Consider the following 25,823-nt stretch of genomic DNA (forward strand, 5'->3'; position numbering starts at 1 on the left):
CCAATGTGTTTCAAACATTTCACTACTGAATGTGCAACTGTACCACGCACATTACCTTTACAAAATGGTTTATCAGAACGCAAACGGACCACAATGGAGTAATAAAAAGACCTTTTTTAATCACATAATTTCCAAAAAAACAAATGTTCCAGACCCACACAGAGAACGTAATGTTTTAAACCAGTCCAGTGGACACCCTCTACAATTTTGTAAATCTTTAACACAAACATCAGCTTCATTTCCAACCCTAAGCAGGCCAAACCTTGAAACTTTCTGAGGCCATACAAAATGTGCATTACTGTGCATACAGAATCACCACCAGCCTGACTCACAAAGGTCAGCCAGTTAACAGTACTATCCATTTTTTTTTTGCTGGATGTTACTCTTACATTCCAATACTTTCCAAAATTCCACGTTTAGATTGAATTAGTCTAACAAACACTTTTGTTTATGAGAAAAGAATATCTGGTCTTTAGATTGGAATGTATTATGTGTAACTTTCAGCATTTAATGTGAAGACTACATGGACGAGACGCTACAACGGACCATAACAAACATAACATGACAAAGGGCCAAGAGCCCAGTTTTTAATGGCGAAGCCATGGAATTAAATCTTAATTCAGTCGTGGTGACTTAAAAAACAACTTGTCTTAATTTTTTTGGACATCAACCTTTGATCTTCTTTCCTTTTTTCTAATAACTTCATTATTTTTTTTCATTTTATTACTTCAGAATTTACAATTACTACTTTATTAGATTTTAGTTTAGGAATATTTATTTTTACCCCTAACACATTAAAAATCTTTGCTTTCAAATCTAATATTGCCAGCTTTCTGCAAGTGGTATTGGCCTTGTCCCTTGCAAGAAAATCATATTTACAAGCCCAATGCCAGACCACCAGATTAGGACACTAATACTTGCTGTGACAATTTGAATTACAAAGGCATGGTCACATAATTCTATACAACAGTGTTTTCTTGGCAATATAACTCCTCTTATACCAGTCAGATTTGATTCCATCATCTCAAATCACTGTCCAATCCCAGTACCACTATCCTGAGCCAAGGGATGACTTACTCTATCAGTCCAGCCAGAGGCTGGTTGGTTGGTTTATTGGTGAGCTTTAGTTTATCTGACTCTCTTCATGTGTGGCTGGAGAATAGGTACATTTGCCCAGTCTGTGTGTGTACAGAAGATTGGTAAGGTGTGTCAGGACTCATGTGGCTTTTTGTTTCTGGTTGCTGTTGCTGTCTGTGCTCTCAAGACTTGGCTGTACAGCAGGCTGTTGCTCTTTCAGCCGCAGGTGACGTGGTTTCACAGGCAACGCGATGGCCAGCAGTATACAGCCTATGTGGATGCAGAAGTACCATGACCTACAGAGCGATGGAGACAGTAGAATGACAATTCACGAATGAAGGAAAAAAACAAGTTATGCATGTTTAGTATTTATTTTTGTTTGTCCAAGCCACCTGTAGAACTTGAGCGAGGGACCCACAGAAAGCAGAACGAAGGGAACCACTGTATAACAAATGGCAATCTGTGTAGCTGCCCATGTGATGACATCATACACAAACTTGAGAGCTGGAGACCCCAAGAAGTACGGCCTTACATTGTGTCTCACCTGAAGGAGAATAGGAGACATGACATTAAAAATGGGATGAATAACAACTAACAACCCTCAGAATTGATATTCATGATGTGATACTTTTTATGGCCAAGCAAATGGCAAGATCGCATGAAAGGGGCAGGAATATTCCCTATATGCAGTGCACTTTATGTTTGGTAGAATGTGCTGTCACTCACAGCTCTGGCTGCAAGAGTGATGACGATGCCAGTGAGGAAGGTGAGGTAATAGCCTGGGTAAGCCCCGTGCCACATGGCTGACAGCAGGAAAGTTGCAGCAGTGGGGTTGTAAGGACAACGTTCATAACACACCCTACAAGACAACACACGATAAACAATATACAACAATCATGCTAGTATAAAAACTAAATGAGAAAAGAAATTATTCTTCATCTTTTCATCTAATGCTTACACTCAGAATAAAGGATAGATCACCCAAAAATAACAATTCTGTCAATAGTCACCCTCGTGTTGTTCCAAAGGGTGCGTAATTAATGACAGAATTGTAATTTCTGGGTGAACTATCCCTTTAATTACAGCTAAACTGGATAATTGTGAAAAATCACCAGTAGATGGAGCCACCTCACACAGAGAATACTGAGACCTGTGCTACTCCTTTTTCAAGTAGGTAAAGCAGTGACAGGTACTGTAATTACACTACCATTCAAAAATATAGTTTTAAAGCAATTAGTATTTTATTCAGCAAGGAAGCATTAAGTTGATCAAACTTTATAATGTTACCAAAAAGATTTCTATAGCAAATAATTGTTGTTTTCTATTCATCAAAGAATCCTGAAAAAAAAAAATTAAGCAGCACAAATGATTTCAACATGACTATAATAAGAAATGTTTCTTGAGAAGAAAATCAGACTATTAGAATGATTACTGAAGGATCGTGTGACACTGAAGACTGGACTTTGCCATCACAGGAATAAATTACATTTTTAAACATGTTAAAGTTGAACATTATTTTAAATGGTAATGATATCTCCCAATGTTACTGTTTAAAAAGTAGTTTTGATTAAATAAATGTAGCCTTGGCAAATACAAAAGACTGTTTTCTAAAGCATTACAAATCTTCCAGGCCCCAAACATTTGAACGGTAGTGTACAAAAGCAAAATGTGCTCTTCCTGTTCTTACCTTTTAAGCCAATGTGCTGTTTGAATGTTCCAGTTATCCAGGAATACCTTAAAGCTGGTGGCAAGCTGAAAATATGAGAGATTTCTGATTATAACACTTCTGATTCACTCAGAGGGGAATAAAACCAACGTAACAGCGGCTGAACTGACCTCTATATTCATGATCCTGAGGTTGGAAATGAGATCCCATCGAGGCAAACCATTACTGTCGTAGCCATTAAATCCAAATCCTGCTGCGTTATTGATTGCATCAGCTATTTAGAAATACAGCAAGAGTGTCAAGATAATCACATCAGAAATAATAAATGTTATGAAACCCACAATACATCCTGTAGCAACCAGCTTGCTTCTACCTTTATAGGTGTAAAAGTGTTTGATTGGTGCGAGAATGTAATTTCCAAATTAGGAATTCAATGAATTATGAAAATGCTTGATGTAGTGTTTCATATTTCAAAGAAGCCTGTAATAAAATATACAATAAACATTGGTAGAATTTTCTTGTTAGACCATGACAAAACCTACTACGGTACATGAATTGAATATCTGCAGACAAATATGAGTTTTAGTTCCATCTTTTATCTGAAGAGGGCAGTAAACACAAGCCATTTGGACCTAGGCTGTGTTGTGTAAGATGTTGATCCTAATTCAAATGTGTCACACAACCAGTCTGCACAACAGACGATGGATGATGCATCCTAATGTGCAATTAATCATGCCCGAGGTACAGCATAAACGATGATGATGGAACGTGAAAGACAAACTACAGCTCGTGCTTGATTGAATTATTCTTTCCAGTATGGTTCAACAGACACATATATAACACATTAGGGGGAGAGAAAGGATGATTTGGAAATAGGAAAACAGACTAATAAAAGAAGTGTCATGCCTGTTTAAAATGGCATGGGGAATAAAACGTGATCAATCTACAAAAAATCTTGACTAGCTTGAGATTTTATAAATATACACACATTCATACATTTATCAGGCTAGTAAAGTCTTTTTCTTTCTCAGATTGATCATGTCTTATTCCCCCTCAGAAAAATAAGTGTATGATGCCCCTGTGAAAAACATGATATCCATCAACGGAACATAAACAGAAAGAAGATGAAACAAACCAATATCTTTCAGTAAAGATCAAAACAGGAAAAGGAGAGAGAAATCTAGCCAGATGGGAAGAGAAGGAGAGGCAGGAAGTCCACGCACCAAGAGTCCAAACAAAGTAGTATTTAGGCCGGGTGGTCAGCATGGACAAATACAGGTAGACCACCTGAGCATAGAAGGGCGTGGTGGCAATAAAATCATCATCAACGTTACGCTCCACTGGACAGACTTTGCAGACGGAGAGAAAGACCAGCAGAGAGATCAAGCAAGTGGCCAGTTTCCGGATGACCTCTGTCTGTTGAGAAACAGAAATGCACAAACCGATATGAACGACCTGCGTTCATCTTCGAAAAAAAAAAATAACAATTTTGGATGCATTGCGAGAGCAGTTTTTACTGTATTTTTGATCAAACAAATGCATAAATGTCTTTCCCCAAACTTTTTAAGGGTAAACATTTAAGCTACTTGTGACATGAATTGGTGTGTAATGTGAAACAACTTAAAACAAACATTTGGTGAGGGGTCGTTCAGTCTGCTCTTCCCATTGACTTTTCCTTTGGTCTCAAGGTCTCGGTGGCGATAGGGGGTGCCCTCGATGAAGGCTATGTAATCGTTATAAGAGCAGGTGGGACCAGCCAAAATCCCCATGAAATTACAATTATAACTGAAGTACTCCAATAAACTGGGCATTCGTCTGAATAAAACACAAATACAGAGGAAAAGTTGATTTTAGAGTTGCATTAGAACAAATGTAACATCACGTATGGAAAAGAGACTTGAGATTGCAGTTTAAAATATAAAGGGTAATGCAACTAGTTTTTAAGACCACAATTACACACACACACACAATCAAAAACTTCATTCCTTCATTTAATTTTGTCTTCGTACTGTCAACATTTTAATAGTAACAGTCTTTTTAGTCTACATACCTTATGGCCAACAGTTTTTGACCTTGGTTTAGTTGATCTTCTTTCCTTGCCATTCCTGTAAACACACACAAAATATATCAATACCAACACCATCAATCCATAATAAACATTCCTGATAATGGATATAGATAGTAGATAAAGCTTCAGCCCACATTCAAGGTAACTGCATGGAAATGATGGACCAGTATATTATTCAAAATATCTCCTTTTTTCTCCTGTTTTCCACATAAGAAACGAGTTGTCCGGGTTTGGGATCAGTGTTAATTATGACAGACATTTTTGATATAGTCTTAGTCTTTAACTTGAGATGAAAATGCTTAATAGACTTAACAGACTCACAATTTAGTCATTTAAGTTTTTTATAGTTTTAGTCGACGAAAAGTCATTGAATTTTTGTCAACTTTTAGTCATTACTTTTAGCCATTATTTCAGTCAATCTGCAGTTACCAGCCATTATTTTGGTAGCTATTTTACTATTTTATTTTACTGATACTTGTGTAGTTTTCAAACAAAAAAATTGTCATTAATTCCTCCCTCTTTGGACCAAATCAATTAAGTTTATGAGAAATTTGAATCAAGGATTGAATTTGGAAAAACTTGAATAAATTATGACAAAAGTGACAGTGACATACAGCCAAGTATGGTGACCCATACTCAGAATTTGTGCTCTGCATTTATCCCAGTGAACACACACACACTGTGAACACACACCCAGAGCAGTGGGCAGCCATTTATGCTGCGGCACCCGGGGAGCAGTTGGGGGTTCGATGCCTTGCTCAAGGGCACCTCAGTCATGGTATTGCCAGCCTGAGACTCAAATCCACAACCCTAGGGTTAGGAGTCAAACTCTCTAACCAATAGGCCTTCAGAATAGTCCATCTGCCACCAGTGGTTCAACCGTAATATTATGAAGTGACAAGAATACTTTTTGTACAGGAAAAAAACAAAAATAACGACTTTATTCAACAATTACTCTCCTCTGTTTCTCTCCACATCAGCCAAAAGATACGTTTTTGACATATATTTACGATCTGATTTGGAAAAAAAACAGCGCAACCATGTTGCGCGGCTGACTCAGAAGAGCATACGCTGCCTGCGTTCAGCTCATAATCTCCAAAATCTGTACAAAAAGTATTCACGTCACTTCATAATATTACGGTTGAACCACTGATGGCAGATGGACTATTCTGACGACGTCTTTCAAACTTTTCTGGACTTTGACAATGTAACTTACTTGGCAGTCTATGGGACAGTAAAAAATTCCTATGCCTTTGGGTTCTGAGGCCATTGTTTCAGATCGCTAGTTCGCATTTTGGTAGTTTATCCATCTACTGTGGTTGCCATACTGAGACTAGATATGCGAACACCCCTTATACGATTGCAATCCAATGACAGGAACGCACATTTTGAAGGACAAGACAGTAGCCTATGTATTTTAAATGTCTGGTAGTCCTCAAATAAAATTATAGTCCTGTTTTGTTTTGTTAACGGAGACCCGGCATAAGTTTTGTCATAATTTTTATCATCACATATTAGTTTTAGCCATCAAAGTTTTCGTCCTCATCTTTGTTGACGAAATTAACACTTCCTGGGATGATGCAATGATTATGGCAGACTGGCAAGTTTTTGGGTGAACTATTCCTTTAAATACAATTTATTGGGAAATCCTAATGTTTGCATGATTTGGGCACAGTGGATATCTTGTACGTGCTCAAATTCTAAGCTTGTGAGTTTAGTCTAACACTCCCTGGCCTCCCTCTGATTTACAGAAGTAATTAGAGAGGGAAGAAATGTGCTGTAAATTGACTTGGCTCAGAGTTCATGTGGACAACTCATGAGTCTCCTCAGCCTCCTCAGTTGTTTGTCTTCCTGCACGATAAGACAAGGCAGGGTGACCCAGGGTAAGTGGCTTGAATAATTTCATTGTTTTATTGCCACCCTTGTGCATATAACAAGAAGAGCCACTTAAAATGTTTTCATTACGGTTTATGCCCAACTCCGTGAGCAGCAGCAGTGCAGAGACAAGAGCTTCACCCACAGTAAGCATCAACATGTCCCAGAGCTAGTGACGGGGTCAGCAAGGACTTCTATGGGGGATTTTGTCCTATTAGTGTCCTACAGACCATAGGGAATATCAATGACAGGTTATTCAGGACAACAGGCGAGTGAAACCACTTTATAAGCTTACATACAATTTATGTTACTAAACAAGTAATTTTATATCACAGTAACCGAATATATCACAATATCTGTACTGGAAATCAATGAAAATTGCTTCATCTAACCACATGGTAATGCCCATTTCTAAATAATCCACTGAATTAAATACTTTCCAAATGAAAGGGACTTCATCTCATTTGATTATGTTCTATATTTAGCTTGACTATGAAGACTAAAAGATACAATTATTCATAACAAATGAATAATATGCCCGACATCAGTGAAAAAAAGCATCATGTTATGTAATATAAACTAAAAAAAAAAAAGACTAATAATAATAATAATATAAAAATTCAATATTATTGCTACACCTATTTATAACAAATTCTGCTAGCCCTGACTTTGAATTTTTGCATCACTCACGTGGACATATCTACAATGGCATGATGTCTAAATTTAATTACCACTAGACAGCAACTGCAACACTGCTTTGTTAAAATGAATGTTAAACTTGCAACAAAAATTGTACAAAAAATGTTACCGTAAAAAAAAAAAAAAAAAGGAACAAAAACACTAAACCTGTAAATCTTTATATCATCCAGACTTAATCTACCAGTAGACATTCAGTGAGCAGAGTAAATCTTAAAGGAATCCACTCTGTTTAGTAGAATCTCCATAACAAAGGTTTGCAGGCCAGCAGCTGAACTCAGCAGAGGACAAAGAAATGCATTTGTGATAACGGTAATATTAAGAAGTGCGGTGTGGGGAGCACACATCATAAGGGTAATCTGTCACCCTGTGGAACAATCGAGTGGTGAAGAGAAGGAGGGAGGTTTGTTTTCATTTGCCTTCATTTCATCCTGCTGCCTTCCATTTCTTTAATTAGTTTCTCAGGCCCTTTGGCAGCACATTTGACAATCACAACTGCAGTCGCCTGGAAAAGCATCCAGAACTGAATCCCGATGCATCATTCCTGTGTGTATTCTCAACTTTAACCAAACACACACACAGTCACTCACCATCATGGATCTCAAAGGCCACACTGGTTATCTTCTGTGTGATGACCATCATCGGCCTGTCAGAGAGAAAAGGAAAAAGAGACATTTTTATAGGAAATAAGGACAATGAAGCTCAGAAACATCCCACAGAAAGGCATAGTCTTACCCCGTGAAATCTGCAGAGTACATTCCGTAATCAAAGACGTAAACCCGGGTAATTTGGCAGAAGCTTAGATAACCCAGAGCGAATACCAAACAGTATCTGCAATGTGAACCAAACAGCAGGTTTTAGATTGCAAGCCATTTCTGATGCATTAATGTACTTATGACCATTTTTCTTCAGATGTTACTAATAAATTGTTGTTTTACAAGCGCTTTGATATCATGAGGGCCTGGAGGATGGCATACAGAGAATTTTATGATCCATTAAAACCCAGAAACAAGCACAAACATCATTTTTAAAGTACGCAAACAAAGAGCTCAAAGATGTTTCTAGAAATGAACTTTCAGTGGTGATGAGGGCTTTTTATCTGCAGAGACTGAACAGCTGACTCTGTGTGTGTGTGTGTGTGTGTGTGTGTGTGTGTGTGTGTGTGTGTGTGTGTGTGAAAAGTTTAGAAACGCATTATTTTCTATGCTAATGAATGACATTATTGCTCTCTATTCTTGTATGATGCAAAAAAAGACTGGAAATTAAAATAAAAGTAGAAGACAGAAAAAGGCACATATATTATCAAACACACACAAAGAGTTGTAAACTGCTAGTGCCATAGTGGTGTTTCATTTTTGCTGACTGAGTTAAAGCTTGAATGCGATTGCTCAGTCTGTATGGTATTTATTTAACATGGCTCTCTTGACCACTGGATTGTCCAATTAAGGCGCACTATTAAAATCATAAAACTCAATGGGCAGTTTTTTAAAGAATACAATATTTTGTAGTCTCATATGCAGACATATTATGAATTTGTGTAGAATATTCTATTTTCAAACTCTAAAATACTTGCTACCAATAGAAAGATATGTTTAGAATGATGCTCTATATGAATGCTATGCATTTACTGTAAGTAAGGGTGTCATTTTCCTGTTGCGATTAATTGCTCATGCTTTTATCACGGTTAACGGTATTATCAAGGTATTGAAATTTAGTTTTAAAAAGTGCTCAAACTATAATAATAAAGTATAATAGGTTAAATAATACTGAACATTTAAATAAAAATCAGCAATTCAGAAATATATATAAAGTTAAATGTTTTGCACAGATTAAAGTGCAAAAGAACTATAAAGACCAATAGGTAAGATGAACATCATAGCAAATACACAAATCTGAATGGCTATTTAAAATTATTTAAATATGTTTTAGAAAGTAGTGCAGCTGGTTTATATATGGGGTTTCCAGGGTAAGGACTGCATTCTCTGGAGTTTAGCGCCATCTACTGTCAGAGAGTGAATGTACTTTCATTCAACATGTCTCTCACGTGTTCCTCCATGTGCTTCTTATATGTGCCTGTTTACATCAGAGCACACACTCATCTTTCAAGCAGCATGCAGCGGTGTTGTGCATTTTGACTAGTTGATTGGAATAGTTTTCTTAAAATGCATTTCAAATTCTGAATAATTAGTAATATATAATTATTTGCGTTGTTTATAAGTGCCCACGATAACAATATCGTGCATATTCATTACCGTAATATATCGCATTACCGAATACCGGCACAAGTCTACTTGTCACTATCATAAACCTTCACAAAACTCTTCTGTGCCCTCTGATCATGCTTTATGCCAGGTTACTGGTTTTGTTTGGTAGATTTAGCATTAAGTTAACTAGGTATCTATAAGCTTAACTGTATATTCCGCAGAGTTATGTCTAAGATGGTGAAAAAAAGCATAGTGGACAAGATGCTAACACAGTGCATAAAAACTTTTTTTTTTTTTTTTGCTGTGCATGCAAACATACTGACTGAGAGTTTACACACCTTCTGTTGTGTTCTGTTCACCTCACATGACAACAGAAGGTCATGAGTCCATGCAAGATCCTTTATCTCACAGAAAAAGCAGAAGCTCCCAGTCATTCTCATTATTTCTTATACACACACACACACACACTCGACACATTCAGCTCAGGTCCCCAGATACTGCAGGTGTGAGAATGAAGATAGACGAGGTGTGTGTGTGTGTGTGTGTGTGTGTGTGCTTACCTTTCAACAACGTGAGTGTGTTTAGCAGAATGCCAAAAATAGAATGGTCTCAACCACAGTATGTTTCCCAAATTGACACAACCAGTAACGTCAATAGCCTTTCTACTCAACCCACCAATAGAAGACAGAAAAAGGAGGAGGAAGAATTGTTTACCCCAACAACTACCCCTGAATCATCCTAAGACAGTAATATCACCTCATTTGAAACAAAATGTCCCTAAAGGGCCATTTGGCAGAAGACTGACATTGAGGCAGTTTTATATTTACCATCTAGTAAAAAGTTTCTGGCAGCTGGCAGGAGACAGCAGAGGAGAAATAATGGAAGATTTTATAACACCCGTGAGGAGGACAGTGACTGATGGCCAGCGGGTGAAGATAATGATCTCTTTCTCATTACAATTATCTCTGGGTCAGTTTTCAACTCTTTCATCAGAAGAGATGCTCTGTAAGAGAGGGGACGGCTTCTATCAGCATGGGCCTCAGTTCACCTTACGAATGAAAAGGGGGCCATAAAGTTTTCACTCACGTCTGGGTTCAACTGAATTTAAAGTACTGTAATGGTGTTCACAACCAGATTTACTCCTCTGTTGTTATGTATTTCCTAGTGAAAAAGTAGATTTAGCTTTGAGGCCATTTTTGTAGGGTCGACACAAGAAATGTTGCATTTGTCCAGCTATTTCATGGGCTCTTCAGTAGTAAATGGAGTCACTTTAATGTTGCCTTTAATGCAACAACAACTTTAAAGCACTTTTGAGTACTTTTCAATGTTGTTATAGTTATGAAATTATGAACTCACTTGTGCATGTGCTCGACTCCAGTCAGAATCATTATTCCATAAGTAATGCCACTCTGGAGCAAGAAATGAAGAGCATACCTGAAGAAGAAAGAGAAAAATGTTGTTTCTATTAATACAGCACATATTTGCTTTCAAATGATACTTACAGTATATAACTTCTCATTGAAAAATGAAAGGCAGGACTCTAACTGTTAATATGGCAGTTGTAGGAACAGATTTCCACCTTGCAGAACAGCCTATAGTCTTTCTGATAGAGGTGAAGGCCAGATGTAAATGCACATTATCTGGATCAGCATAAAAACAGTTTTTAGTGTAATCTAAGCTAAAGAACCAAGATACCTTTAGATGATAGCGCGAATACCTGCTAATAGCAGTTTTTGATATTTTATCTTGTCCTCATTCAAGTAGAAAAACTGAATTTGTATCCCTATTACCCAGACTCAACAAATGAAAACTCCCTTTATGTAAAGAAAAGAAACTTATATAGAAGCCAAACTTAAGACACACTTTAAGAATTTAATAATGGTTTGAAAAGATGATACTAATTAGCAGCCAGACGTTTATCTATCCTTTATTATCATGAGTTTGGCATATTGATCTGTTTGTCTTATTAAATGAGATGTTAATGAGTTCCGGATTTTAGTCTCCGCTGACACATCAATACGAGCTTGTGTGAGCTGACAGTCACAACACAGACGCTAATGTTTCTTAAATTATGTTAGGATCGCCCAATAATATTTTCTGAAAATGCAATATTGTGGTGGAAAACGTGCAGCATTATATAAGTGAAGTGAAATATGGCCAAGTATGGTGTCCCATACTTGGAATTTTTTGTGCTGTGCATTTATGCCTTCCAAGTGCACATACACAGTAGTGAACACACACACACACACACAAACGCTGAACACACACCCAGAGCATTGTGTGTGCATAACCTTTAAACCTTCTTTTAAAAAGTGTCTCAATCCAAAAATGGGACCCACCACTACAAATTAATTGTAACCATGAAAACTCGCATTTCTGTTTTTCAAATCCTGTTTTAGTTTGAATCAAAAGTTGTAATGTTGTCTCTCATCTCACAGATGACTTTCTGTTGCACGGAGCTGAGAGAGTCAAAACAGGTGTATTTACAACTGCAACATACCACATCATTTGATACCTGACAGTGTACAACAAACGTCAGCTTCAGCTCTTTTTATTGTCCTACAAACCGTTTGTTTATTCCGTATCAAATCTCGCTCGTTTCACACACTGCTACATTTTCTATTGATTGGCGTCTGTTGTATCTTTCTGGATTGTCAGACCAGCACAAATCCTGCAGTCCAGCAGCAGGGAGTACAAGCAAAAACTGGTTTCAGTTTCAATGCGGACACACAGAGAGGGATGTGTCAGTATGGACAGCAGGCACATACTCACCAGCCAAAGCAGAAGAGGGCAAAGTAGATGCCCAGCAGTGTGGCCACCACATGCCGCACAAAAGGACTGGTTTTGCTGGGGTGCAGATAGAGCCTGAACCACACGGCCGTGAGCAGGGCACAGAGCTGACATACTACAAAGTTCACCTAAAAACAAAGAAACCAACAAAAAACACAACTGATCATCAACTGAACTTATGCCATAACGGCCAAAAGGCTGATACTTAAATGAGATGTATAACTTTTCAGATACGTTTATCACTTCTGAGGAAGAGCTATTTTAATGAACATGTATTTATTTAAATGCATTTTACATTGTAAAAACACTGTAAACATGCAGCTTTTCACTTCACAAGAAGTTAATTTATGGACCGGAGCCGTGTGGACGGTTTTGATGTTTTTATCAACTCTTATTCTGACGGCACCCATTCACTGCAGAGGATCCATTGGTCAGTAAGTGTCTTTGTTTGCAGCTTTTCACTTCACAAGATGTTAATTTATGGACTGGAGCCGTGTGGACTGTTTTGATGTTTTTATCAACTCTTATTCTGACGGCACCCATTCAATGCAGAGGATCCATTGGTCAGTAAGTGATATAATGCAAAATTTCTCCAATTCCACGATACCTGGTGAAGAAACAAACTCATCTACATGTACACAGAGGGAGTACATTTTCAGTAAGTTTCCATTTTTGGGTGAACTATGCCTTATAATTTTAAAGTAATTAGTTACAAATTTTTATGTCTTGCAGAAATCAACTATTAAATTTCATAAAATGCCCATCCCAAGCACAACACAATAAAGTGAAAAGCATCAAGCATTATTCTGTTGTCATTTGGTTTGCATTTGGTAGCCCCGCCCACACTGAAGCCCCATTGGCCCAAATACTGCTACACATATCTGTACATTTAATATATTCTGATATTCAGCGTGCATAGGAAAACTAAAGCATTTGACACTGGAAACATGTCACTCGCCCCAGGTGTGAAGATTATTATTTAAAGACAATGGAATTTAGAAGAAAAAATAAACACCACAACTAACAGGGTGAGAGAACAACGATTCAACATTGTTCCAGGAGAACGTCAGAAGGTTGGCAGGACTCAGTGAGGTTCCTGCAGTATTTCAGGGCCCTGCAAGCCTTGTGACCTACTTAAAAGACAATGCCTTGCGTTTTACACTGACATGCTTCTCATGAAAGCCAAAGACATCCACAGCGTGAGACTGGGAGTTGTTTCTTGAGTGGAAACAGCTGTGAAGTTTCTACTTCAAATCATCTGAAGACAGATATATATCTTCAACAAACTCAAACATTTTTACATCTGTAAAGAGCTTTATTCCTATGCTTTATACATATTTCCAGTCACTAAAAATATTGCCTTTAAAACATTACATTCAAAACATTATAATAATATTATTAAAGGGGGGGTGAAATGCTCGTTTTCACTCAATATCATGTTAATCTTGAGTACCTATAGAGTAGTACTGCATCCTTCATAACTCCAAAAAGTATTTAGTTTTGATTATATTCCTAAGAGAAAGATAGTCTGTACCGATTTTTCCCGGAAAAACACGAGCGCCTGGAGGCGTGACGTGTGGGCGGAGCTAAAGAATCACGAGCGCGAGTTGCGTTGAGAGTGTTTGGAAGCTGTGACAGCTGTGAAGGCTGAAACTGAACGAAAGCAGCAGCAGCAAGGACTCGCTCCGAGCGGGGCTCGAACCCAGGTCTCCGATGGGAGGCGGACGCGCTAACAAGGAGGCAGAGATATTTTAAGCAGTTTTACTCACCGCCTGTGGTTCCAACACACAATCGTGACCCTTTTTCGTTGGGATTGCATCATCCTTAAGAAATAAACGATACGCAAATCCGTCGTCAAACTGGGCTTTGTTTGTAAAACAAGCATTTTAGAAATGCAGGAAACAAACACAAACACTTGCACAACTCCGTTGATGCTCTGTAAAAATAAACTCCATCCACTGGTCCCTTAATGCTGTTTTTTTTTTTTTTGGTAATCTGTGCAGGGTTGTCTTGCCCTGGCAACCAAAAACACACTCCTTTTGTGTCATTTCGCGATGCTCTCGCTCTGATCAGTGATTGTCTGTGCACAGCCTCTCTCTGCTCTGCCATACGGGAGCGCGCGCTCTTCCGGCAAACGTGCCTTCAGGACCCATATAAGGAAATTCCGCTCCATCGAACGTCACACAGAGCAATACTCGAAAAAAACTTTCCGAAACTTGTGACAAACCGGAAGGAGTATTTTTGGAACAGAAATACTCCTTCAAACGTACAACTTAATTTTTGAAACTTTGTCCATGTTTAGCATGGGAATCCAACTCTTTAACAGTGTAAAAAACTCAGTATGCATGAAATAGCATTTCACCCCCCCTTTAAATATTAAAATATTTAAACATAAAACCCAATACTAAACTCAATTTTAGATACTTCAAGATTTGTATTAAGTTTAGTTTAGTTTTTTTGTTAACTACAAACAAAGACAGAATTCACACACCACACAATAAAATCTATTTTTGTCCTCCTCAACCACATCTGCGTTCAACGCCTGTATAGCACTTAATAAATCCACCACAACAAAGACACCACTTGTTTTTGCAATATCCAGTACATCAGTCAAGCGTGATCTGCAGACCAGAGGTTTATGGGAGTTTCTTAGCTGCATGCTTTAACTTCTATGTATGTAGCACTAGCAATGCTGTATTTTAAACTCAGACATCTCAAGCTCCAAGTAATCAATATAAATAAAAAATCATGCAAAATAACAGATGACAGCACGGTAATAGTACAAGAGAGCCATTTATCTTTGAGATTACCTGAGCATGGATGTAAAAAAAATTCTTAACTGAAATTGTGCCCATTTAAATTAGGTTTACTACTATCAAGTCTTGAAACACTTGAAACTGACAGCAAAAAACTGTCCATTATGGATAACTGCTCATGAATGCCAAGCACACTGTTTGATGTGGAGACTGAATAATGCTGGTTAGAAATTGAGTTAGTTATAATTATGAAGGCTTACATAACGTCTCAGACACAACATAAAATAATCCTTGACAGATGAAGGATTATCAGTCGGTTTTGACGGGCTTCTTTGCCAGCTACTATAACTTTCTTTGCAGACTTCCTGTTGCTCTCTCACTCAGTTTTATCTGTCCATCTGTCACACTTGCAGCAAGCAAATACAATACACTAAATAAGCCAGTTAGTTAATAATAAGTTATAGGAAATCACACAGTTAAAAGGTCAAAAACAGTCATAAATGTGCCATAAATAAAGAAATGGCCTTGTAATATCGCCACAAAATTAAATGAAGTATAAATATTTGACACCAGCACCACGTTCATGGTGGTCCAACCCAGCAACATAAAATCCTTGAGCTATAGCCACAGTGTCAAACATTTCAGAACAAAGCCACAAGTCACAAAAAAGCATTTTAGCAGCATTGTGATTAGGGATGCAAAAAGGTGGAAAGTTTCCAGTAAATTTTGGAAATATTCCAGAAATTTTGGAAACTTCCCAGGATTTATTTGGAATATTCCAGGGATTTCTGTAAAATTTCTGGAACTGTTCCAACCTAATTGTGATAAAAACAAATCATACTACAAATGAATAGGGCTGCAACTAACGATTATTTTGATAATCGATTAATCTGTCGATTATTTTTACGATTAATCGATTAATCGGTTTATGTACTTATATTTTAGTTTTTTCCATTTTTTCCCCAAGTAAATTATTAATAAAGGGTCTTTATCATTCAGCATAGATTTTTAAGAGATTTTAACCATTTTGCATTGTCATATCCTCATCAAAAATATACCTGGAGTTGTTTTATTATGTTAGTAATCCTTTGTCGAACTCTTCTGCAATCAAAACACTGACCCATACTCTAGCAAAATTCACAAGGAGATTTCTTTCTATTGTTTTCACCATGGCAGTCCTTAGAGCTCCTAAAGTAGTTTAACATCCCAAACAAAGCTTAAGGAATCTTTGAGAACATATTTTCACGAAGTATAAGGATGAAACAGAATAAAATTGCAGTGCATTGTATTTTATTATTTACTGGGAAAAAGCTTTATAGCTTATGCTGTGAAATTGTAAACAATCCTTCGAAAAAAAAGTGCCAATGGTATGAAACCTGAATGGAACTCACAATTTAAAGTAAAATCCATCAGAAGGTTGTCCAGAAAAAAAAAATTGGGACACACACAAAAAACCTGCTGTGTGAATAAGAGCAGTGAATACTTAAAAAAGAAGTGCATTTTAAATATACTCAAACATTTACCTCTCTCATTCAGTCATAATTAGGCTGCAAGTCTAAATTATGAACTGGTAAACGACAAACTGATAACATAACATGTTTGTAAAGCTTTAAATGTTAACTGTTAAAAGCAATGTTATCAGCTTTTACGACTAAACATTTGCAAACAACCTTGTACTGGAGAATCTGCACAAATAAAATTCGTAGGGGCCGTTCACATATCGCACCTAAAAACGCGTGGAAAACGCTAGTCGCGCCGCTTTCTCCTTCTTTCCAAAGCGCTCGGGCAGAAGCGCCCCTGAGGCGTCTGCCTTTGCTAAGCAACCATGACGTGCTCTCTCCATGACGTGCCCTCTCCATGAACACCCGGAAATTTCAGCAAAGGATAAATGGATGCGGTGTGGACGCGCCTGGAAAAACGGGCGCATCGCACCGCGTGCGTGTCGCGACCGCGTCGCTTCCATTATGAGAGTGCATACTGCGCGCCTACATAGGAAATAACGAACTTGAGCACGCAAAAGGCACGATATGTGACGGCCCCTTAAACAGTTCAGTAGTGCAGAGTTTACAGGTTACTCTTCATTTTGAAGGCTCAAAGTAAAGTACTCCCACTTCCCGCTGAATGCTGCAGAGACGCTGTTCGGGAAGCACGTGACATAAAACGAGGCCAGCTATTGGCTATTCGCTACTTCACCTGCTGTACTGGCTGAGTAAAACCTCCGGTGGCTCATTACTGCCACACTTTGGTCACCGCAGATTTGAAATATGCACGAAATGAGCCGCTTATGGCAAATCAAATTTATTTAGCGACGAATCGATTACTAAATTAGTTGACAACTATTTTAATAATCGATTTTAATCGATTAAATCGATTCGTTGTTTCAGCTCTACAAATGAATAAACTAGTTATAGTGCTTTTCCGCTGTGTGGTACGAGTCGGTAAGGTTCAGTACTGCACGGCATGGCTCGACTTGGTTTGCGCTTGCACTGCAGTTTAGTACCAAACCGAAGCGTACTATGCCATTCCATTCAGTGGAAAAGGGCCATTTGTGTCTGCAAAAGAAAGAGCAAATTAATTTTACTTTGCAGTGGCAGACTGCTTTCTGATTCTCAGTCCCCAGTAAACAGAGAGCACATACTGCTTAGATTCAGACTTTCAGAGATTCAGAGAAAAGGTGCCATGAAAGATAATACCAACTCAATATATCAATACAGATTATAAAGCATGCTCTCATAAGTGCTCAATGTTAAGGGAAGTCAAGGAGAGAGGAGAGGAAAGAGGAGCTTGAGCAAACATTTTTACAGAAGAACGTTAAAAAGGCTCATTCACAAGCTCTGCCTTAAAGGGGTCATTTGATGCGATTTCAAGTTTTCCTTTCTCTTTGGAGTGTTACAAGCTGTTCGTGAATAAATAATATGCCTAAAGTTTGCAAAGACTAAAGTCTCAAACCCAAAGATATATTCTTTATGAAAGTTAAAAGACTCATCCACGCCCTCCTAAAACACCTCGTTTAACCACGAGTCTGACCCCACATATCTACATCACTGTGTGGGAAGACTTGCATAAAACCACCCAAATGTTCACGCAAAGAAAGAAGGCGTTACTTTGATTCTTGCTGTAGTATTGTTGCATGCCACTGCCGCCATGTTGTGGAGACACGGTTTTATTGCGAAAGCGAAAATATTTTCATTTCTCTGATCACAACTGTAAACATGGTTTTATGTTTACGCGGCGCAATGTATTGCTGTTTTTTTTTTCTCGTCGCACCAGGCCATGGCATCACAATATGGTAAAGGGGGTAACATCTCCATCAAAGCTTTAGGCATTCGGCCAATTACATTACACTGGATAGCTGGCCAATCAGCGCACACCTCGCTTTTCAGAACGATGAGCTTTGTAAATATCTAAGAAAGAAAGGCAGGGCATAGAGGAGAAACAATAATGTACAGCATGTGAAAAATTTAAACCTTAAACCGCATAAACACATTTCATTAAACCAAATACACAAAATAATGTTCTTGTTTAGCAATGCAGATGCTGGTAAACTTTTGACATTCTGACACAACAAAATGAGCCCATTTCTGTGTATTTACTGCTTTATCATTTTTCAAAAAGGTCTTGATAAGAAGGACTTCTAGTGAAACTATTAAACCTAAATTTGGGTGATTTAATAAAATTATATAAGCTAAGTAGTAATTTTCTGTGCTATAACATAAGGGAATTTAAGAAAACTCCTTTTTGATTTTGCATAAGAAGAAGAAATTGTGTGTGTGTGTGTGTGTGTGTGTGTGTGTAAGGGCTGTCAGTTTAACGTGTTAAGTTAATTAATTAATTATGAAATATAACACGATTCAAATATTTGAGCGCAGTTAACGCACTGGCCCCACTCCCAGACCTGTACGTCATCTTACATTTCATACAGCTGACTATAGACAAATATGATGCAGGGATACAACTCAATTATGCCCAAAAATTCAAGACATTGGGAAAAAAATCTAAATAAATGCCCCTGTATGAGTTTTTGTCTCATATTTATATCATATGATATCACACCAGTAGAGAGAGCAATATCAGTTTTACACCAATAGCTGTTTTTGCGAAGTTCGAGTGCTAAGAACACGAGTGCAAATCTCATTTTATACAACAGTTCAGTAAAAAAAAATTATTATTGTGCTATATTTTAAACACAATAATCTGTGTTTTTGTTAAATTTTTTATAACTAAAATATCACCTATAAACCCTAAGCAGAAATGTTGTGTGTCTACAAGCAACACAGCTGTATTTAGCTTGAATCTAAGTTTTGAACGAACCATGTGAACCAATGATTCAAAGAGAGAGTCAATGGGTGCGTTCGACTTCACGCAGCACTGCGCAACCCGATCGCAATCTGACTTGAAGCAGTGCATGCCAGTTAAAAATTTTGTCTGACTTGAGACAGCGCAGATGCCACATGACTATAAAGTGTGATATCAAAGTACCGCTAGTGTTTCGAGAGCAGCCGGCTGACTCAGCTGCCGCAGTTTCTCTAGAGCGACTGCAGGAGCACTGATGACCACACAGCTGCTTCACGATTGGCCAGATCCACCGCATGACAATGATCACGTGTGTTTCGGGTTAGACAAACCTTTTCAGTTCCAATAATGACAACAAATCCGTGTCTTTAGAATGGTAAAAACATTTTTGTATTGTAGTCGCAATGTTGTATTGAGTCACGTGTATCATACAACACTTATAAAAGCATATATACCCGCACTTTATTAGTATTTAAATAGCATATATGATTATTTTGAACTTTATTATTGAAAAGTTGGCACTGTATTATATAAATAGTGTTTATGTTTCTAATGAAAATGTTTCTGAAACGGCTGTGTATACGACAAATATTGCATTTAATTCACTTCATCAGTGATAAAGTATGCAAACACCGCGTGAGTGTCACTAACGGTCCCATGTCCCATGACGTATTGTCAAAGTACGGCGGATGCCTAAAGCATATTATCCAATACCGATTGACATGAGGAACTCAAATAACAGCCTTGAACCTGCTCACCTTCATCAATAACTCAGCACGTCTGCACTGCTCCATGCTGACGTGTTACTGTTCCTATGAAGCAAGCTAGCCAGAAAAGTTGGACCTCTCCTTTATTCTGTCTCTCTCTCTCTCTCTCTCTCTCTCTATCTTCTTTAATTAATGATCCTTAATGTGTCTCATTACATTCCTAGTCTCCTTCATGTCCAGGTTACCTGGTGCCTGATCTCCAGTGTCACTGCAGAGGAACCTGAGCAGGGGTCCATCACCTCAGAGCACAGGCTAAAGCTGTCTGCACCCTGTTGGAGATATCTAACTACATCCGAGAATCTGCCAAACCTACAAATTCTGATAAGCAGCAGATGAATCTGATTTCTTTCTGTATGTGTGACTCAGAGGCAGAGGACCGTGCTTGGGTTTGGCTACAAATATCCTGGAGATTCATCAAAGTCAGCTGATGCAGGGAAAGCGAAAGGCCTCTACACTTCATCAGGTGGTGAATGTCACCGCTGAGATGCTAAATGTGCCAATTGTCAGAACAAATGAACTTGAGACGGGACAGAGAATGAATAAAAGAACAGGGGATTTCAAAAGTACTTGGCCATTTTAACAAAAGTTTAAAGTTTCAGAGGGAGAGTTTTCTTGACAAAAGAGAAAAACTGGGGAAAATGTGCACTGACAAATACCACAAAAAGTCTTGAGTGATGTCCTTTTGAAGTTTTTAACTATAGGGTCAATATTAATTTCAAGCTGACTCACGAATACAAAAATCCAAACAATATCTGTCAGCAAAATAAAGCACAACAAATGTTAATGTGCAAAACAACAAACAACAAATAAAATTTCTGCATTCGTTAGAGTGAACATAAAAGCTGTATATGTGGGATCCACATACATTTAAAAGCACTACATTTACAAACTTTCACATTTCATATTGTTCAGTAAAAACTGCTACATTCAGCTGAGCTTTGCATACTATGGCATATTTATGGTGTTCTATATGTTAAATTGCCTGTATGCTGAGCAAAAATAATTATAATTATTATAATAATGAAGAATTATTGCTTCAATTATAGCAATTTAGTTTAGAATAGACAATCTGATTGGCCAACCAATCAAAAGGGAAAGTATTTGGGAAACCTGTTAAAGAACCATCACTATTTTTGCAGTTCCCTTTGGTATCGCTAGAGGCGCAAAGATGACACATTTTAGCTTGAAGTGCATCAGCTTTTTGTGGCAATCCTTGAGAAGCCTGTTGCCTAGACACGGTCCTCCTGAAAATAAAAGAGGACACTGAGGTGCAGAATGAAAGCTGCCCGCTGCAGTCATCAGTCTTTTGAGTTGTCACTGGACACATGCTTGGCCTGATTGATTTGCTCTCCACTCCGAGCACTTCTATGGAGATCAAAGCAAAGAAACCTTTTTCATATTTCTTGCAGTGAGATGCAACTGAAACCAAATAACATTTTTATTCTGCATGGGATATAAAGTGATATAGAGCAGGAATATTTTCCCTCTCAGTACTGTGTTGATCACATTCATCTGGTTTAACTTCAAGACCCAGATTTTCAACATCAGTAAGCAACCCAAAATTTTAAATTACAAAAGTAAACAAAAATTCCCTTAAAATTAAATAAATAAATACATTTATTAATTGGTTTATTATTGGTTTCTAAACATATCTTTTTAGGTCGACCGACATTGATTTTTGGATGGCTGAAGATGATAAAGCCAATAGAAGATCACATGATAGAGCACTAGTTAGTAAATACCACATGCATAGCAATCATGAAATTAAATAAATATTTTTTTTACATAATATTTACTAAAATAATAAGAGGGAAGTAATTCAAAAGGAATCCATTAAACACAAAAAATTTGAGCTTGCGAAAAATAAATACGTAAAAAACAGGTAGCAACTTCTTGCTTTATTCTTTAAATCATTGTTTTTTCCATAAGGAAGTGAGGAAAAACTAAGTAAACTTTGTTACCAGTTGCACACTAAGTAATGTTAAGTCTATCCACACTAAGAATCATATTCCAAGTAATTTCATGTATGCGGTGGAAATAACATTAATGTGACGTTCTGTTACACACAGACAAAAAAACCGAAACTAACTACACTTGGTGTCTAAACTCAGGCGGTCCTGTCAAAATAGAAGTCACATTTCCGACAATTATTGAAAAATTTATGTGCCAAGTGTGACAATTAAAAATGGCAAATATTGGCCGATAATAATGGCACTGGCATTCTATTGGTTGACAAATAATTTTGATTACTCACTCTTGTCTCAAAATGTGCTTATGCAAGAGATTATTAAGACAACATTAATACTTCTAAATCTAATAACAGAGCACCTGCATTTTTCTTTCACTGTGGTTTCAAATGTAATTTCATACTCCCATTTTCCTTCCAGTGCCCAGTCACAGATCAAACATCTGAAATCAGACCTTTTTATCAATCCTGCTTCATAGCCATGAGGATCCATCATAACATTTAGGCAAGAAGCATTTATTATAGGGTGAGCTCTACAACACTTAAGCCATTCATCTTCCTAGCCAAATGCCTGACCTTGGCTATGGCATTGGAATTACAAACAAACTAAGCCCTTGATACTACAGTCAAATCTGGAGGAGATGGACCACTCCAATGAGAGCTTCAAAAGCAATGTGTGATGGATATTAAGAATGAATGAGTTTTTGTCTTTGGTATTCAAAGGCAAAAGTTGGTTCATTTGTCTTAGAAATGGACTGGAGTTGGAGTGGAATGGATATCAGTTATCCTTGCTTGCACTTAGCATCAGTTATAGATCCAATGATCTTATTATTACATTTAGATGGATTCTACAGAGCTCTTCATGCCACAGGATTGGCCACAAAAAACTTTCAAAGAAAGTAATTTCATGCAACAACATTTCACAAAATACTTTGAGATAAAATGTCATTTCTTATCAATTGCAAAAATCTTAAAGGACTAAAAGATAAAACAATTAGGAGTCATTTTCGGGGTCTTTGTGCATTAGGGATGCACAATATGAAAACGAGTATATTGATGTTATGCTAATAAGTGATAACAGATTAAATAAAATGCACATAATAAATGTTATCAAAAATAACTTTAAATATACCATTATGAAATAAAGGCAAAGATAATCTAAATGCAAAAAAAATTTAATAATCAATATCAACTGATATGGATGAATTATTTAAAAACAAGTAATAGTGAATCATAACAGATAACTATTTAATAGCTATTAAAATGTATTATTCCACTTTTAAAAACAGGTGTTCCCTTCTGCTGTGTTCCATCTGCTGTTTATGAAGACAAGAATGCATCACATGTAAATGCCAGATTATTATTATTTTTTAAATATGTAGCATTTCACAAAAAAGACCTTTAGAATAATCACTCGTGTTTTTAAATGTCTCTTATATTTAAAAGATTTAAAAGGTCAACCTTTGGCTGCACACATAATTCTTGGATAGGCCTTGTTTGTTATGTAATCCGCAAAACAGCAATGTGGCAACTTGAGTATTTGTTTTTCCTACAGCACACGAGTGAATATGCTGAGTTACAGAGTAAACCGCAGTCTCTAAAACACTTTCACGCAAGGATTCATATCCCCTGGAGACCTGCTAAATTAATCTGCATCTTCTGAGAGACTCAAAGAGCCCACTGCTCCACATTACTCAAAGAAGAATGATCAAGCAAATTCCAAATTAAGAGAGCATGATGCCAATTTAAGAACCAAAGAAATGCTTCTCTTTTGTTAATTCTTTATTTTTGTGGTGTTACATGAATAGGCAATTAGAATTTGATTTTACTGTATTTGTTTTTTTTTTTTTTTTTTGTGTGTGAGTCTGTCTGTAGTGGTTATTGATAAAGGGCCCCAAAATGCAATTGTGAATTAAAATTGTTTGGAAGCTGTCTGTCCCTTTTTTTTTTTTCTTTTTTTTTTGTGGGGGGGTTTTGTTTTGTTAAAAATGTTACAAATAAATAAAGACTTCAATTATAAAAATAAAAAAAACTAAGAAATATATGATGACTCACTGAATAACCTACACATCCAGAATGAGTTTGAGATTATTTTTAGAGTGTGAATTATTGTTTCCTCAACTACATGTAAATATAACACCCAACACCCTCATACATCATTCACCCTGAGTTGCTTGCGTGTACAACTGTTGGCGCAGTCTACTGATTTTTACATTTTGAATATGGATACTTTTCTTACAAAAACCCATCGATTCACTACAGGAGGCCTTTGTTCACCCCCGGAGTCATGTGAGACACATCTTTTACGGATGGGCAGTTTTTATTTAACTTCTTTTGGACTGAAGCAATGCAACACCTGCTGAATGACATTAAACAGCTTGAAAGATCAAAGACCATTTTAAAAATAACTCCGACTGGATTCGTCTGAAAGAAGAAAGTCATATACACATAGGATGACTTATGAGTGGGTGAGTAATCTTTGGGCTAATTTTCATTTTTGGGTGAACTAACTAAGTTGTTAGTTGCCATATACGTAGATGCAAATGTAGATAGCAAATTCTCTCTGATCAGCACTTCACATGATTTATTAGTGTAAGCCTTAAACTCAATCAAACCGGCAAAGGCTCCACAGATTAGGTACACAAGAGCTGACTAATGAATTTGGAGGCCTGCACAACAATACACACGGGTGTTATTTGCATTAATGAGGCATGGGGTCTTTGTTAAGCAAAGTTCAGTTATCGTGGCATTGTTAGATAAGAAAACCACCTTCCACTGTTCATTCAGCCCAAGAAACCAACACCTCCCACAGTCAAATGGTTAAGCAGAGCATAAAATGTTAACACGCCACTTCTTGATTCACTAAAGGTCTCAGCAATCCATCCGTGTTCACTGAGCACTGAATACACCAGGGATGCACAGATATGGAAATTCTGGCCAATACCAACAATCATTTTAATGTCATGGCAGATAATCAAGAATGGTAGACAGAAGCAAAATTATATGTCATCTTGGTAAAAAAAAAAAAATAATAACAAAAATTAGTTTTAAATGCTATAAATGAATTGATTGCTGAATAAACCAGGGATGCAGTAATACGGAAATGTTGGCTGATACCAATAATTATTTTAATGTCATGGAAGATAAATCAATAAATGGCATATACTGTACATAATTTATATTCAATATTTTTGCTAAAAACAAATGATACAATTTAAAATTACACTAAAATTAATAGTTTGAAATGCTATAATTGACTGATCACTAAATGCACCATGGATGCACCTATATGGAAATTTTGGCTGATACCAATAATTATTTTGATGTTATGGCTGATAATCATGCTAGATATTATTGTGTTATTCTATTATATATTATGTTATTTACTCAATACGGTACTATCTTAAAATATTATGCATGACTATGAAAGTAATCAATATATTGATAAATATGCTGAATTATTCTCAAATACTGAATGTCTTAAGAGGATTGGATGTATAAAGGCCCTCCCATTGGACAGTACTGGTAGTTTTCCATTGAACTGCACCTGTGAACTGAAGTATGGATTTCCAGAAGTTGACAGATTTGATGAATGCCTCCTGGGATCACCCGCCAACAATAGGAGGCGGCAAAATGAAAGTTTTCATAAAATGGTTGATAAGGCC

The 25,823-nt window shown here is 37.1% G+C and overlaps 1 protein-coding gene across 1 annotated transcript in view; it reads right to left on the reverse strand.

Moving 5' to 3' along the window:
- Nucleotides 1-96: 96 nt before the first annotated feature.
- Nucleotides 97-25,823, reverse strand: part of mboat2b (membrane bound O-acyltransferase domain containing 2b) — a 29,120-nt gene continuing 3,393 nt past the window's right edge. The window contains exons 2-13 of the mRNA XM_052586164.1: nucleotides 12,359-12,504; nucleotides 10,943-11,020; nucleotides 8,118-8,213; nucleotides 7,973-8,028; nucleotides 4,794-4,848; nucleotides 4,375-4,558; nucleotides 3,967-4,159; nucleotides 2,914-3,017; nucleotides 2,765-2,829; nucleotides 1,804-1,936; nucleotides 1,470-1,621; nucleotides 97-1,373 (exon numbers count right to left, since the gene is read on the reverse strand). Of these exons, the coding sequence (XP_052442124.1) occupies nucleotides 1,217-1,373; nucleotides 1,470-1,621; nucleotides 1,804-1,936; nucleotides 2,765-2,829; nucleotides 2,914-3,017; nucleotides 3,967-4,159; nucleotides 4,375-4,558; nucleotides 4,794-4,848; nucleotides 7,973-8,028; nucleotides 8,118-8,213; nucleotides 10,943-11,020; nucleotides 12,359-12,504 (1,419 nt within the window). The 3' untranslated portion in view covers nucleotides 97-1,216. The remainder of the gene's footprint in view (nucleotides 1,374-1,469; nucleotides 1,622-1,803; nucleotides 1,937-2,764; nucleotides 2,830-2,913; nucleotides 3,018-3,966; nucleotides 4,160-4,374; nucleotides 4,559-4,793; nucleotides 4,849-7,972; nucleotides 8,029-8,117; nucleotides 8,214-10,942; nucleotides 11,021-12,358; nucleotides 12,505-25,823) is intronic.

This window comes from Carassius gibelio, chromosome B20 (assembly GCF_023724105.1).
Source record: "Carassius gibelio isolate Cgi1373 ecotype wild population from Czech Republic chromosome B20, carGib1.2-hapl.c, whole genome shotgun sequence".
Lineage (NCBI taxonomy): Eukaryota > Metazoa > Chordata > Actinopteri > Cypriniformes > Cyprinidae > Carassius > Carassius gibelio.